Here is a 14947-nt window from a genome sequence, read left to right on the forward strand (position 1 = left end):
TGAGTTGGCTGCCATGGGGAGGTAGAGGAAATATACTTTATCACTGCCTCGTATTAAGGATAAATCATTTATTTCTATCACAAGTCACACACTCAGTGTTATATAAACAGTTATCAGAGAATGGTACCCGGACTACAACAGAGCAGCAGTATCTCATACAGTCATAAGGAGATAGCTGCTGCTGCAGCGCTTCCATCCCAGAGACAATCACTCTGGCGGCCATTTTGGTGTCGTTGAACCTGTACTTGACTTTAACAAAGCCTATTTCTGCTTCGATCTACTAGATCAGTGATGGCTAACCTTGACACTCCAGCGTTGGTTGAACTACACACCCCAGCATTCCCTGCATCAGTTTTAGCATGGCCAAATAGTAAAACTGTAGCAGGGCATGATGGGATGTTTAGTTCAAGAACAGCTGGAGTGTCAAGGTTAGCATCGCTGTACTAAATTGAAAGCAGTGCCATGCTGTTCAATACAGCACCCCCCCCCCCCCCTCCCTTCCACGGCTCGCCCTCCTCCCGCCGTCCCTCCCTCATGGCCAATGCCAGCAACCTGCCAGGTCCCGGCGGCCTTGAATATCGAATCGGTAATGACAGGCACCGGATCAGCCCATGTGTACACCCCAATAGGAACATCAAGAAGTCAACATGATTGGTAAATAATAGGATTTATTTCCTTATTGGTGAATAGAACAGAATATCGCATGCCATGTCCAATAGATGTACTGTTACTGTAACTACTTATTCACTATTCAAACAGAATCATTTCAGATAGAAAAGAAAATCATGTTTCCCATTCACTGTCACTGTGCACAATACATGGGCGAGTATAAACCAAAAGCCAGAATGGAACTTGCGTAGAGAGACTGCAGGACCGGGAGAGGATCCTAAGGTTAGGATGTCACAAAGTCCAACATCCGGTCCATTAGAGCAGTGATTCCCAAACTCAGAAGAAGCTCCAACAGTTCATGTTTTCCACATCACCTCGGCATATTAGGGTTATGTAAAACGTGGCAGGACACAGGTATCTCCAGTGTCGGTTATGGGTGAGTTTGGGAACCACTGAATTAGAGTAAGCACAGTTCCCAGAAGCCTGTGGGACAAAAGGGGGCAGAGCCCTGTAGACTGTATGGAGACACCTATGGAGAGGATCTGGAATAGAGAATATTGGATCTTAGAGGGAGAGATGAACCCTGTGTGTCTAAGAGGGGACTGGAACTGGAGAACCAAATTGCTTCCATTCCCAGTTCATCTAATGCTTGAAGCTGGGGGAGCGGAGGATAAATCACCCGTGTCTTATAGTACAGCTTATCCTGAAGGGATGTGTATGGATGAAGTCTTGCCCTTTAGTCAATGTTCCCCAACTTCGGTCCCCAAGGAACACCAACAGTCCAGCTTGTAAAGAGACACATAGTTGACTTAATCAGTATCTCAGATGTTTTTCTTTAACCACCTGTGCTCAAGCATGGATATTCCCATAACCTGGGCTGTGAGCGTTCCTTGAGGAAACACTGCCTCATGAAGAGGGAATGTAACACACTAGGTGTGGAGGGGGTTCGATCCCGGTCTTCTTGTGAGCTCCAATGTGCGCGTAGACAAGTTATTGGTGACATCTACCGTATGCTCGTTTCATACATTTACTGCTGATATAGACAAACCGGTTACATCACTCTGTGCTCGAGGTCCCTTAGGTAATTCGGGCACCTATAGATAATTCGCTCCAGACAAGGAGATGGTTCTGGGCAGTTGATGATGATTAAGTTCTAACATAACGACTATCTGTAGCCAATTGCTGAGGCGAGTTCAACTTTTGAAGTCAGTGACTTTTTGAAGACTTGGCTGTGTAGAATTTTTTTGTTTTTACTAAATTTACTATATTTAAATTATTATTGGAACCCTCTTTCTCTCTGATTATGGAAATGGCTTCTCAGCTGTATGAAGTTTCCCATGTTTAACAAGTTCTGATTTCAATGTGAAAATGTTCCCACACTCAGAACACGGAAATTGCTTCTCACCTGTGTGGATTCTCTGATGTCTGACCAGATCGGACTTCTGTGTAAACCATTTCCCACACTGAGTACATGGAAATGGTTTCTCACCTGTGTGGATTCTCTGATGTCTAGCAAGATCAGACTTCTGCGTAAACCATTTCCCACACTGAGAGCATGGAAATGGTTTCTCACCCGTGTGTGTTCTCTGATGCCTAGCAAGATCTGATTTCTGTGTAAACCATTTCCCACACTCTGAGCACGGAAATGGCTTCTCACCGGTGTGAGTTCTCTGGTGTTTAACCAGATCTGATTTCAGCGTAAAACATTTCCCACACACAGAACATGGAAATGGCTTCTCGCCTGTGTGACATTTCTGATGTTTAACAAGATCTGATTTCAGTGTGAAACATTTGCCACACTCCGAGCATGGAAATGGTTTCTCACCCATGTGAGTTCTCTGATGTCTAACAAAGACAGACTGATGTATAAAATTTTTACCACATTCAGAACAGGAAAAAACAGCATCACCCTTATGAGCTGCACTATGTGTAGAAATACCCGGGGTATCAAGAGAACATTCCTCGTGACTGACGGGCTCAGATAGAACGGCAGTGTGAAGTACTGGATGAATATTCAGGGTGATGGATTTTTCATTTGGAACATCTTGTGTGAGGTTATCGATTTTAAACACTGGAGTGACGATGAGAAACCCTTCAGAAGCATTCCTGCTTGTGGCTCCATCTGTTGGAAATAAATTGATAAATGATTATTTGAGGAACATATTTTCATATTGTTAGCAAAATTTTAAATTTCCAATTCAGCCTTAGGGGAGACTGGAAAACCAATGTGTGGTAGGAGGAGCCTGGGAACTTTAGGGACTTCAGTTATATGGGTAAGGAGCATGTTATTTGGGTGAAATTGGCAGGGAACATTGTCCCAGTGCCAGCCAGACAAAAGAGAGACCGGGTTCTATTTGAAGCTGGATGGGTCTTTCAGACAAATTCTCCCTCAATGATCATCTAAGGACAGATTGGATTAAAATGGAATTCCTCAGTAGAATGGAAAGCAAGGTGTACTACCTGCTTGTCCCTTCTAAGGTTTAGAATTCTGCCCCAGCATCATCAAGTCAGAGTGTTCCCACCAAAGCCAGAGAGAAGTTTCTTTTTCATCACAGCTTTCAGGAGAAAGGGATCCTTAGGGGAGATTTTTCCCCACATCAATGTATTGGAACTCTGGGCAGTTTGCCAATACCTTGCTGGCAGCTCATTTTAAGCCTCTGGGGGCAAGAGGAGAGCCTAAGAGATTAAGAAAGTCTTCCTTTGGACAAAGAACGCAGTAGTAGTCATCCTTGGGTAGGGAAATGACAGACACCCACATTTAGGGCAATGGTCCCTCCCAGACCTGTTCTAAAAGATGCACCAGAGAGAATTAATTAGAGTCAGTAAAAAGTAACCTTTAATTGATTTATTTAAAAACTGCGAAATATAAAACCAAAACACAAAACACAAAAATTGACAAACAAAGTGAAAGATAGTGCGTGTTAAAAACAGCACATGTGGGGACTTGCTTGTGTGTCTTTAATGAGTCTCTTTAATAATATATTAATTTTGTGTTTGCGTCTTTGGAAAACAGTCTCTGCTACAGATGTGGGACGAGAACCTCTTATTACACTTGTAGCTGTTTCCTACATGGATACACTCTTAGCACTGAAATAAGATCACATATTCTTCACATATGTTACCAGATTCCTCACTGTATTGACACCTGTCTTATAGTCACGCTTACTGCTGATTGCTAATTTCTCAGTGTGTCGACACTTTGGTGTAGATATACCTTGCTTAACACTAAATTGGCTTGTGCTGATATTGAAATGACACGGTAAGGGGCTTTAATTGCCTCCAATAACCTAGTTATGTTTCAATCTGTCAGCATGTAGTGGCAAGACAGCGTGTGTATATAGATAGTTTGGTGATAGTACAAATACTATGTTGCTATCGGGCTTATTGATAGTATAATGCTGCTATGCTATCGCATTTAGACAGACATTCATCAGAGCCTCAATGTCATTGATTTGTGAACCAAAGCTGTCAGTGGGTAAGACAGCGCCTGCCCGTGTTTTTACAGTAGGACAATAGTAGTGGCAAGACAGCGTATGTATACAAACAGTTTGGTATTGGTACAAATACTCTGTTGCTATCGGGCTTATTAATCGTGTGATGCTGCTATGCTATCGCATCTTGGACTTATTTCAGTGCTAAGAGTGTATCCATGTAGGAAACAGCTACAAGTGTAATCAGAGGTTTTCGTCCCACATCTGCAGCAGAGACTGTTTTCCAAAGACGCAAACACAAAATTAATATATAATTAAAGAGACACATTAAAGACACACAAGCAAGTCCCCACACGTGCTGTTTTTAACACGCACTATCTTTCACTTTGTTTGTCAATTTTTGTGTTTTGGTTTTATATTTCGCAGTTTTTAAATAAATCAATTAAAGGTTACTTTTTACTGACTCTAATTAATTCTCTCTGGTGCACCACAAACAGGACACACATTCTCTTTCTCTGTATTCTGATACATCTTTTGGTGTCAGTGGTAGCACACCCCTAAAAAGTAATACGGTATCATCTAACTATTTTAATAACAGGGTGCCTCCATCCATATCTAAGTACCATAACAACCGATCCTGTGCGGAAGATTACCCAACTCTGTCTTCTGTTCTAAAAGTTAGCTGACAGTTGAGGTCAACTGGACATCAATAGTACATAAAAGGATAAGAGTGTATACCGAGACCAGCGCTTCCTTTGTTTTTTACCAGGACAAAGAAATGAGGGTATGGAAATAGGGAGTATTAAAAAGGAAAGTTATGGTAGACCTACCTTGGTTAACTTCCTTTCCTTGAAGTCCATGGGAACCACAGGGGACATCAGTGTTGTAGGTGGATCTAGGGGGTCCAAGGGACCAATCAGCGAAGCTATGTAAAATTCCCAGAATGCCCGGGCCATCTCCCCTACAACCCCGCCTCCAGGCTTAGGCAGCCTTTAACAAGCCATAAGCAGGAAGCGGAGAAAAGAAGGACAGGAAGAACACCTGCCCCAGTACTCATACATACATACGTATCACATTACGTGGACAAGAGAATGGTCACAGTATAGTGTATCACACATAGGAATACCTCAGGAACAAATTGAAGGGAGGGCGCCCTGTGGTTCCCATGGACTTTAAGGAAAGGAAGTTAACCAAGGTAGGTCTACCATAACTTTCCTTTTCAGGGTCCATGGGTCCCACAGGGGACATCGGGGATGTCTCAAAGCCATATTCAAGGGAGGTAATTTGCGTGAGGTGTCAGAAGTACCCGACGACCAAAGGAGGCATCCTGGGAGGCGAACATGTCAAATGCATAGAATTTTATGAAAGTATGGACAGTTGCAGCCTTGCACAGCTGTTCAGCAGATGCACCTCGGCGTGCTGCCCATGATGGACCAACCGCTCTGGTAGAGTGAGCTTTGATAGAGACAGGAATAGGCAGGTTAGCCTGTTGATAAGCCTTTTGGATAGCGATGCGAATCCAGCGAGCAATAGTCTGTTTGCTTGCTGGCCACCCCTTTCTGTGAAATCCGTATAGCACAAAAAGAGAATCAGATTTCCTGACCGACTTGGAACGGTCAACATATATGGTCAGAGTCCTGACCACATCCAATAAGCGTTCGTCTACTGACAGGCCGTTTGCCGTGAATGCAGGAACCACAATCTCCTGATTAACATGAAATTTGGAGACGACCTTCGGCAAATTAGAAGGTTTTGTCCTTAACACCGCCCTTTCGAAATGAAAAGTTAGAAAGGGTGATTTGCAAGATAGGGCTGACAGACCTGAAACCCTTCGGGCAGAAGAGATGGCCAGAAGGAATATAGTTTTTACTGTCAGCCATTTGAAATCGGCCTCATTAAGCGGTTCAAATGGGGCCTGGTTAAAGCCTGTAACACGAGGGATAGGTCCCAGGGTGTTGTAGGAGGGACATACGGAGGTTGGACATGTAGGACTCCTTGTAGGAACGTACGCACATCCTCTGAAAGCAGACAGAAAAAGCGAAGACCTGAACTTTTAGGGAGGCCAGTCTCAGCCCCATGTCCAGGCCCTTTTGTAAGAATGCCAGGATTCTGGCTACCTTGAAGACCTTCGGACCGAACTTCCTAGATGAGCACCATGTAAAATAGGTGTGCCATATCCGGTGATAAATCCTTGTGGATGCTGGTTTGAGTGCTCGAATCATGGTCCTAGCAACGTTGGAGGAGAAACACTTACGTCTCAGTAAGGCAGTTTTAAGTGCCACGCCGTCAAAGACAGACGCTGAGGGTCCGGGTGTAGACAAGGACCCTGACTCAGTAGGTCCACCCAAAGGGGTAAGGTGAAGGGAGGTAGGTGCGACTTGTGTTGAAGGTCGACATACCAATGCCTGCGTGGCCAAGCAGGAGCTATCAGGATGAGGTTCCCGCCTTTCTGTTTGAACTTTCTGATGACTCTGGGAATCATGTTAATTGGCGGAAAGGTGTATGGAAGATGAAAAGTCCATGCAACAGATAGGGAATCCGTGAAGCAAGCTTGAGGATCCCTGGACCTCGACCCGAAGTTGGACACTTTGTTGTTGTGTCTGGACGCCATTAGGTCCACATCCAGCAGGCCCCAACGGTCTATCAGGATGGCAAATACTTCCGGGTGGAGTGACCACTCCCCCGGATGAATATCCCATCGGCTCAGGAAGTCTGCCTCCCAATTTAGGAGACCTGGGATGAAGACGGCCGACAGAGCCAGTAGGTGCTGTTCGGCCCAGGCCAGGATCTTGGAAGCTTCGTGGAGAGCCGCTATGTTGCGAGTACATCCCTGGCAGTTTATGTACGCCACTGCCGTGGCGTTGTCTGACCTGATCTGCACAGGTTTCCTTGGAGCAGGTCCAGCGACTGGGTCAGGGCGTTGTGAACTGCCCGGAGTTCCAGTATGTTGATGGAAAGACGGGTTTCCAGAGCGGACCACATGCCTTGCAAGGATCGGGATTCTACCGCCCCCCAACCTCTAAGGCTGGCGTCGGTAGTTAGAATCGTCCACGTGAACCAGAATGGGCGCCCCTGAGACAGATGGACTGTTTGCAGCCACCGTTGGAGGGACTCTTTTACCTCCGGAGTCAACGGGAAAAAGGTGGACCTGATGTGATGGGGTAGGCCGTTCCATTTCAGCAAGATGAGGCGCTGTAAGGGAGGAGAATGGAATCGTGCCCATTCTACCATATCGAATGTCGATACCATCAGGCCCAAAATCCTCATTGCCCAGTGAACAGAGACCCGTGGGCCCTGGAGAAAAAGCCAGATTCGGTGATGAAGAGAGTTGCACTTGTCCGTGGGAAGAAAAATCCTCAATGATCGAGTGTCCAGGAGAGCTCCCAGGTGCAACATTTGTTGAGAAGGGATCAGCGAGGACTTCTCCCAATTTAGGAGCCAGCCGTGTGACTGGAGAGTTGTGATTGTTATCTGGAGGTGTGATAACAGAACTTCCGGAGGTCGTCCAGGTATGGGAACACTCGGATACCCCGCTGGTGAAGGTGTTCTGCCATAACCGCTATTATTTTTGTGGCTAGGCCGAATGGAAGAGCCTGGAATTGGAAAGGACGGCTCTGAATAGCAAACCTGAGGTATTTCTGGTGTGCTGGCAGAATGAGGATGTGTAAGTAAGCGTCCCGAATGTCTAGTGAGACCATATAATCCCCCGCTTCCAGAGCTAAGATTATTGTCCTCAAAGTCTCCATCCGGAACTTTGACACCCTTACCACTTTGTTGAGTGATTTTAGGTTTAGGATAGGCCTGTATGTTCCGTTTGGTTTTGGAACCAGGAACAGAGTCGAGTAATACCCCCGTCCTCTTTCGTGTGGCGGGACCGAAACTATAAAACTCGAGACTGCAGATGTTCTGCTTTGTGTGGGTCGTGCGGTAGGCCCGTGCAGAAGAATTTGCGTGGGGGAGGCCTTTTGAATGAGATGGAGTATCCCCAAGAGACAACTTCCCTTACCCAGGCATCCTTTGTTGTGGATAGCCACTGGAAAGCAAAGTGGAGAAGTCCGCGTCCCACCTGGGAATCCCCCTGCGGGAGGCCCATCCCGTCATGCAGCGGGTTTGTCGGGCTTGTCTAGTGGCCCAGGCCTGCTTAGGTTTCAAAAAAATTTAGTGACCCGGGGGCCACTCAGTAGCGCTAGTCGTGCTAGATCTGTATTTTTAAAGAACAGTATTCACCACAATGTATCAGTAATAAACCATTGTACAAAATTATATCATTTAGTGTAAGTACGTATTCAGTTGACTGTGCAGGAGTAACGCTGCTTCTTATACAGGGAGTGCTGATCCCTTATAGAGAAACAATGTAGAAATTTCTCTAGACTGGTAACTATACTCAAGTTCTAAATTGCCTCTAGCTACATTCTGCACAAAGCCTCATACATATAGTGACTGAACCAATCGGCCAATCCCAGCTAATATCTAGCTTTTATTATATGTTGTCTGTTGTTTGTCCTGTCTGTCCGTTTTCTGTTTACAATTCATGAATTGCTATTGGGGGAAAATATTATTGTATATTGTTTTAATAAACTGATTTATACTTTCTATTACAAATGTATGGACATTTAATTACAGAGCAGGTTCGCGCTTCTTAAAGCGACAGATACCGTTGGTGTCTGCCACTTAATTTCTACACTGCTTAGGTTTGGCCTTACCTGCCTTGTTGATAGGAGTAGTCCTGGGGTATGATTGACCCCTGGCTTTACCTTGGGGACGAAAGGACCAAAAGGAGGAGGTCCTAGTTTTTTGTGGTAGAGATGTAGGTAAGCATGCCATCTTGGCAGCTGCATAAGAGGCTACAATTTTATTTAACTCTTCCCCAAATAAATTCTCGCCCTTAAAGGGCAAAAGTTTCAAGGTCTTCTTAGATTCCAGGTCTGCCTTCCATGGCCTGAGCCAAATGATGCGGCGGGCCTGAACGGAGCTGGCGGATGCCCTGGCTGCTAAAGTGCCTGCATCTGACATGGCTTCCATAATATGGAAGGCAGCTTGTTTTATGTGGTGTACAGATAACTTATCATCTTCGGAAGCGTCTAGATCAGTGGTTCCCAAACTTTCTGAATCACGGCACCCTAAAGTATCAGAATATTTTTAGCGGCACCCCATGGCCAAAAGTTGGTTACGAAGTTCAAGAAAAATATTAAATTAGTTGTGATTTAAATGTTTTCCTTAGGTCCACTTATGTAGTGAGGAACAGGATTCACTTCTGTTTACCCACATATTCTTAATTGGAAGCCACAAGCACTGATTTTGCCTATTTCATTGTCCATAAATAACTTGAATTGGTTCTGGACCACCAACCTGAGGCACCCCTGCAAGTGCTCCAAGGCACCCCAGGGAGCCTAGGCGCACAGTTTGGGAACCACTGGTCTAGAGGAAGCTCATCTTCCACTACCTGTACCCAGGGCAAAATTGCTTTTGCCGCCCAGGTTGCAGCTATAGTAGGTCTCTGGACCGCGCCCATGAATGAAAATATGGCCCTAAGGGAATGTTCCAAATGTCTGTCCGTGGGATCCTTCAGAACTGATCCCGAAGTAATCGGGAGAACTGAGGGTTTGACCAACCTAGTCATGTGGGAACACACTGATGGGGGAATCTCCCATGGTTTACAATCCTCAGGAGGGAGTGGATATCTGGGCAAAAGTTTTCTAGGGATATTGGACTTTTTCCCCAAAGCCTCCCATTGATCTGTCCTGATCTCTATTAAGTGATCAGAGTGAGGGAATTGGGCCTTAATTGCCTTCTGCTTCTTGAAAACGTCTTTGGTTTTTGCAGTAGGTTCAGGTTCCTCTGAATCTGACAGAAGCACTTCACGGATAGCGTGAATGAGAGCTGCCAGGTCAGGTGTCTCTGCTTGTGAAGCAGGGGTGTCAGTAGGCATGGGATCATCAAGGTTGATGTCGTCATCTGCATTATAAATATCGTCCCCGTCATCATCAGTGTCATCCTGAGTTACAGGGAGCAATAATGTTAACAGGGGTCTGGTTGGTTGCACAGCATTGGGCAGCAGCTTCTGCATAGCCACCGTAGTCTGCTGCAAGGTCTGCACCGTGGTCGACAGGGCATCCACCCAGGGTGGAGGGGACTGGACTACAGGAGGTGCAATGGAGGGAGGAAGGCGATCCACTAGGGTGCCTAATAATTGTTGAAAGGCTGCCCAGGGGGGTTGTTGAGAAACCACCGTGGCAGTGGACTGACCAGGGGGGATAAAGCAATGGACACATAGCCCGTCCTGGATGACTTCCTGCTCAGACAGGCCTGCTGCACAGCTCTTGCAAGACAGGAGCTGGGGAGACTGTCTGGTTGCGCCCCCGTTTGGACATATTGCAAACACACCCAACTAAGGGGGGGGGGGGGGGGTTCAGTACACAATAGGTAAATTCAACTAAAGAAAACCTAGAGTGATATCACTGAGTGTATGTGACCCCTGAGGCTGAACCTTAGTAATCTTCCTCAGAAGATATGAGAGAGAGACAGTGGACAGTGCAAAAAGACTGACAGAGAAGAAATAGAACTAGCACAAAGGTCTCACACACACAATAGCCTAATAAATGCTATCACACCCTGTTATCGACCGCTTATACTCTATGGAATAAGGGGGATTAGGGTGGCTGTGAAAGCAACTACTTAGCCTGTAGACGGTTTCATAGGGGAGAAAGTGCCCGGTCTCTGGAGACTCTGTGCCTGTAGAAATGGCGCTGGTCTGAGAGAAAGGGGGCGGGCTTGGTGTTAACACAGCTAATGGACGGCAGATCTCTGGGAGATTGGCGCCAAAGCTGGGGGAGGGACTGCAAGCCAAGCGCCGCCTCCCCTTGCTGGTCTTCCCCCACCGGAGCCTTTTTGAGCCTTGATAAAAGTGGGTCCCCCAACCCGGGCCTGTGCTCCATCCCCGATGGTCTAGTGGAGTCCCTCACCGGGGTCAGTGTCCACGCCAGCTACCGCGGCTGTCTCCCACAGCGTGCGGTAAGGCAGCAAATAACGCTCCCAATGGGAGCCTTACCTGCTCCTGTCCGGCCACGCTGCTTTGGGGGAGATTTCTGGCGGTGCTAGGCACTGATAGTCTCCCCCGCCGGGCTACCCCGCTTGGCCAAGGCCGTTGGTGAACTGTCGGCGCCGGTCGGAGTGACGTGGCTGCTCGCGCCGCCATCAGATGATTGATGGCGGGGGGCAGCATGTGCCGCTTAAGCGGCAAATTCAAAGTTAAAAAAATAGAAAATGAAAAATAAAAGCTTCTTATGGGATTACCTCAGTGAGGTAATCCCTGCTGATAACAGGTGTGTCTGCTTCCTGCAGGCACCAAACAAAAACTGGCTGCATGAGCCTGGAGGCGGGGTTGTAGGGGAGAGGGCCCGGGCATTCTGGGAATTTTAAATAGCTTCGCTGATTGGTGCCTCGGACCCCCTGGATCCGCCTACAACCCCGATGTCCCCTGTGGGACCCATGGACCCTGAAAAGGAAATCAAAACTTCCTTTCTATGATTTTCTTTCTTAGCCAGATGTAGATCCACTTTTCTTCAGCAGCGGTAGTCCTGTCCTCGGGATGTTATTTTACATGGACAATGTGTATATCTGTGGTTGCTATAATCAGTGGCTGGGTACTCACATAAGTATTCAGTAGATTAATCATATATTGGTGTCTTTTGAATACAGATGTAAACCTCCACTGTTAAAGTCGATATTTGGCTAAGAAAGAAAAGTATTGATTTTTAATACTCCCTATTTCCATACCTTCATTTCTTTGTCCTGGTAAAACACAAAGGAAGCGCTGGTCTCGGTATACACTCTTATCCTTTTATGTAGTATTTCTTGGAGTCATTAGGGGTAGACTCTTCAAGTGCCCGTGTAGCTGCTTCCCTGGAGCACTCCAATATAAAATCCATTTATTCTACTTGGACATCAATAGTGTCCAGGCTGAATTTCATGCTCAGTCGTTCCGTAGGCACGGTTAGTCAAAGCAATGATTGTCTATTGGAATTATCCCCTCAGCTAAGCTACAGACTTCTGAAAGGAAAACAGCACTTGTCTCTAGTGGCTGCAAACTGTCCCACACAGGCGTAATGCTCGGACTCTTCTGAGTCAGTAAAAGGCTCAATCCAAGATGCCAGTCCTCCTTTCTCCATTGGCACATTATGGGGATTAAGCCAATGATGACTGCTAGGAAACCGGTTACAGGCAGATGTTATCACGGTATATGGAGATCCTATGTGGAACGGTGTGAGAAGACGAAACACCACACATCTTGATTTAGGTGACAAGCCTTTTGGGGATTTTACAGGACGTTCTGGATACTTAAAGATTTGATCTCTAAAAAGTCAGAATTCAGCTTTTATCAGTCTGGAGGTCCTTCCCTTTACTGCAGCGGTTCCCTTATTCTTCTTCCTCTGTTTCCATGGGATTTAGTCCTTGAGATCTTATTAGTCAAAGTGTGATTTTCTCCCTGGACGCTAACACGGTGCACCGGTTCCGTTCAAGACTGGCCGGCCCTAGTAATAGAGCGTACCCGGGTACTGCAGGTTAGAATGTATTGTGATTATTGCTGAATTATTGTTGGATTTCTGCATTGTGATTATTGTGTGCTGCTGAAGTGCTTATTTTGTGCTGAATACTGGAAGGTTGGTGCCCCTAGTTACAGACCTCAGAAAAAAAGGTCAAAATTGATATTTGTTGTCCATCTTTCCTTGGTGTCCATTATGTGGAAGTGAGAAGACTCTGACCGGATAGGAAGAAGACTGGGTGTGAATTGGTTTCGGCACCTGCAAGCCAAGGTAATTGTGTTCCCATTGCGAGTGGTTACACTGTCTGCAGCCAAGCGACATGTGTGGCCTTCGTTCCAGGTCACACATGATCACGATCAGATGGCCACACATGATCATGACCTGGAATGAAGGCCATACATGATCATGACCTGGAATGAAGGCCACACATGATCATGACCTGGAACGAAGGCCACATATGATCAAGACCTGGAACGAAGGCCACACATGATCAAGACCTGGAACGAAGGCCACACATGATCAAGACCTGGAACGAAGGCCACACATGATCAAGACCTGGAACGAAGGCCACACATGATCAAGACCTGGAACGAAGGCCACACATGATCATGACCTGGAATGAAGGCCACACATGATCATGACCTGGAATGAAGGCCACATATGATCATGACCTGGAACGAAGGCCACATATGATCATGACCTGGAACGAAGGCCACACATGATCAAGACCTGGAACGAAGGCCACACATGATCAAGACCTGGAACGAAGGCCACACATGATCAAGACCTGGAATGAAGGCCACACATGATCATGACCTGGAATGAAGGCCACACATGATCATGACCTGGAATGAAGGCCACACATGATCATGACCTGGAATGAAGGCCACACATGATCATGACCTGGAATGAAGGCCACACATGATCAAGACCTGGAACGAAGGCCACACATGATCAAGACCTGGAACGAAGGCCACACATGATCATGACCTGGAACGAAGGCCACATATGATCATGTGAAGCTGGTTATGACCTAGACCCATCTATTATGGTTAATAATTTAAGGTGAACATTCAGTGGTGAGATAGGCCTGCAGCCGGGACATAGCTCAGGTTGTGTCCTTCTTGGGGGATAACAATGTCCACTGGAGAGATCTAGAAGCATTTCTGACACATTGTACCTGGTGCAGACCTCCTCCTGGCCTCCTTAAGAACCTATGTGAGTTTCTCCAGGGCGAGGTCTCTCTATGTAACAACTCATCCTGTGTTTGGGAGAGCCACATTAGGAGGGTGGACTGAGATCTTGCCGGAGGTTATAAAAGTTGGACTAATAATCAGTGAAGCCACCTAAAATTGTTTGAGTACAGAACGTTATGGAGACTAAATAATCCTGAAATACGGTGGTCTAGGAGTGAGTTGGCTTTGTCTCTGCTTGTAGAATCCCTAGTGTAACTCGAGGAGTATCAGCAGATCGCCAGATCCCTGGTGTAGCTAGTGGAGTCCGCCAGAAAATCACCAGACCCCTGGTGTATCTAGTGTGTCAGCAGATTGACAGATCCCTGGTGTGACTTGAAGAGTGCACCAGAAGTTCACCAGATCCCTGATGTAAACAGGGGAGTGTGGCAGAAGATCACCATTTGTAGGGCAGGAGTAGGGCGGGTGAGGGGAGGAGTAGAGCAGTTGTAGGGCAGGTGAGGGGAGGAGTAGGGCGGGTGAGGGGAGGAGTAGAGCAGTTGTAGGGCAGGTGAGGGGAGGAGTAGGGCGGGTGAGGGGAGGAGTAGAGCAGTTGTAGGGCAGGTGAGGGGAGGAGCAGGGCGGGTGAGGGGAGGAGTAGAGCAGTTGTACGGCAGGTGAGGGGAGGAACAGGGCGGGTGAGGGGAGGAGTAGAGCAGTTGTAGGGCAGGTGAGGGGAGGAGTAGGGCAGGTGAGGGGAGGAGTAGAGCAGTTGTAGGGCAGGTGAGGGGAGGAGCAGGGCAGGTGAGGGGAGGAGTAGAGCAGTTGTAGGGCAGGTGAGGGGAGGAGCAGGTGAGGGGAGGAGTAGAGCAGTTGTAGGGCAGGTGAGGGGAGGAGTAGGGCAGGTGAGGGGAGGAGCAGGGCAGGTGAGGGGAGGAGCAGGGCAGTTGTAGGGCAGGTGAGGGGAGGAGCAGAGCAGTTGTAGGGCAGGTGAGGGGAGGAGCAGGGCGGGTGAGGGGAGGAGTAGAGCAGTTGTAGGGCAGGTGAGGGGAGGAGTAGAGCAGGTGAGGGGAGGAGCAGGGCAGGTGAGGGGAGGAGCAGGGCGGGTGAGGGGAGGAGCAGGGCGGGTGAGGGGAGGAGCAGAGCAGTTGTAGGGCAGGTGAGGGGAGGAGCAGGGCAGGTGAGGGGAGGA

General features: G+C 47.3%; 1 protein-coding gene across 2 annotated transcripts in view; it reads right to left on the reverse strand.

Annotated features, from left to right (window-relative positions):
* Window positions 1–650: 650 nt before the first annotated feature.
* LOC146009843 (uncharacterized) overlaps window positions 651–14947 on the reverse strand; it is a 36076-nt gene continuing 21779 nt past the window's right edge. For both annotated transcript variants that reach the window (XM_083150381.1, XM_083150382.1), the window contains exon 6: window positions 651–2731. In XM_083150381.1, the coding sequence (XP_083006507.1) occupies window positions 1911–2731 (821 nt within the window). In that variant the 3' untranslated portion in view covers window positions 651–1910. The remainder of the gene's footprint in view (window positions 2732–14947) is intronic.

The sequence above is a fragment of the Crinia signifera genome, chromosome 6 (genome assembly GCF_055691185.1).
Source record: "Crinia signifera chromosome 6, ASM5569118v1, whole genome shotgun sequence".
Taxonomy (NCBI): Eukaryota; Metazoa; Chordata; class Amphibia; order Anura; family Myobatrachidae; genus Crinia; species Crinia signifera.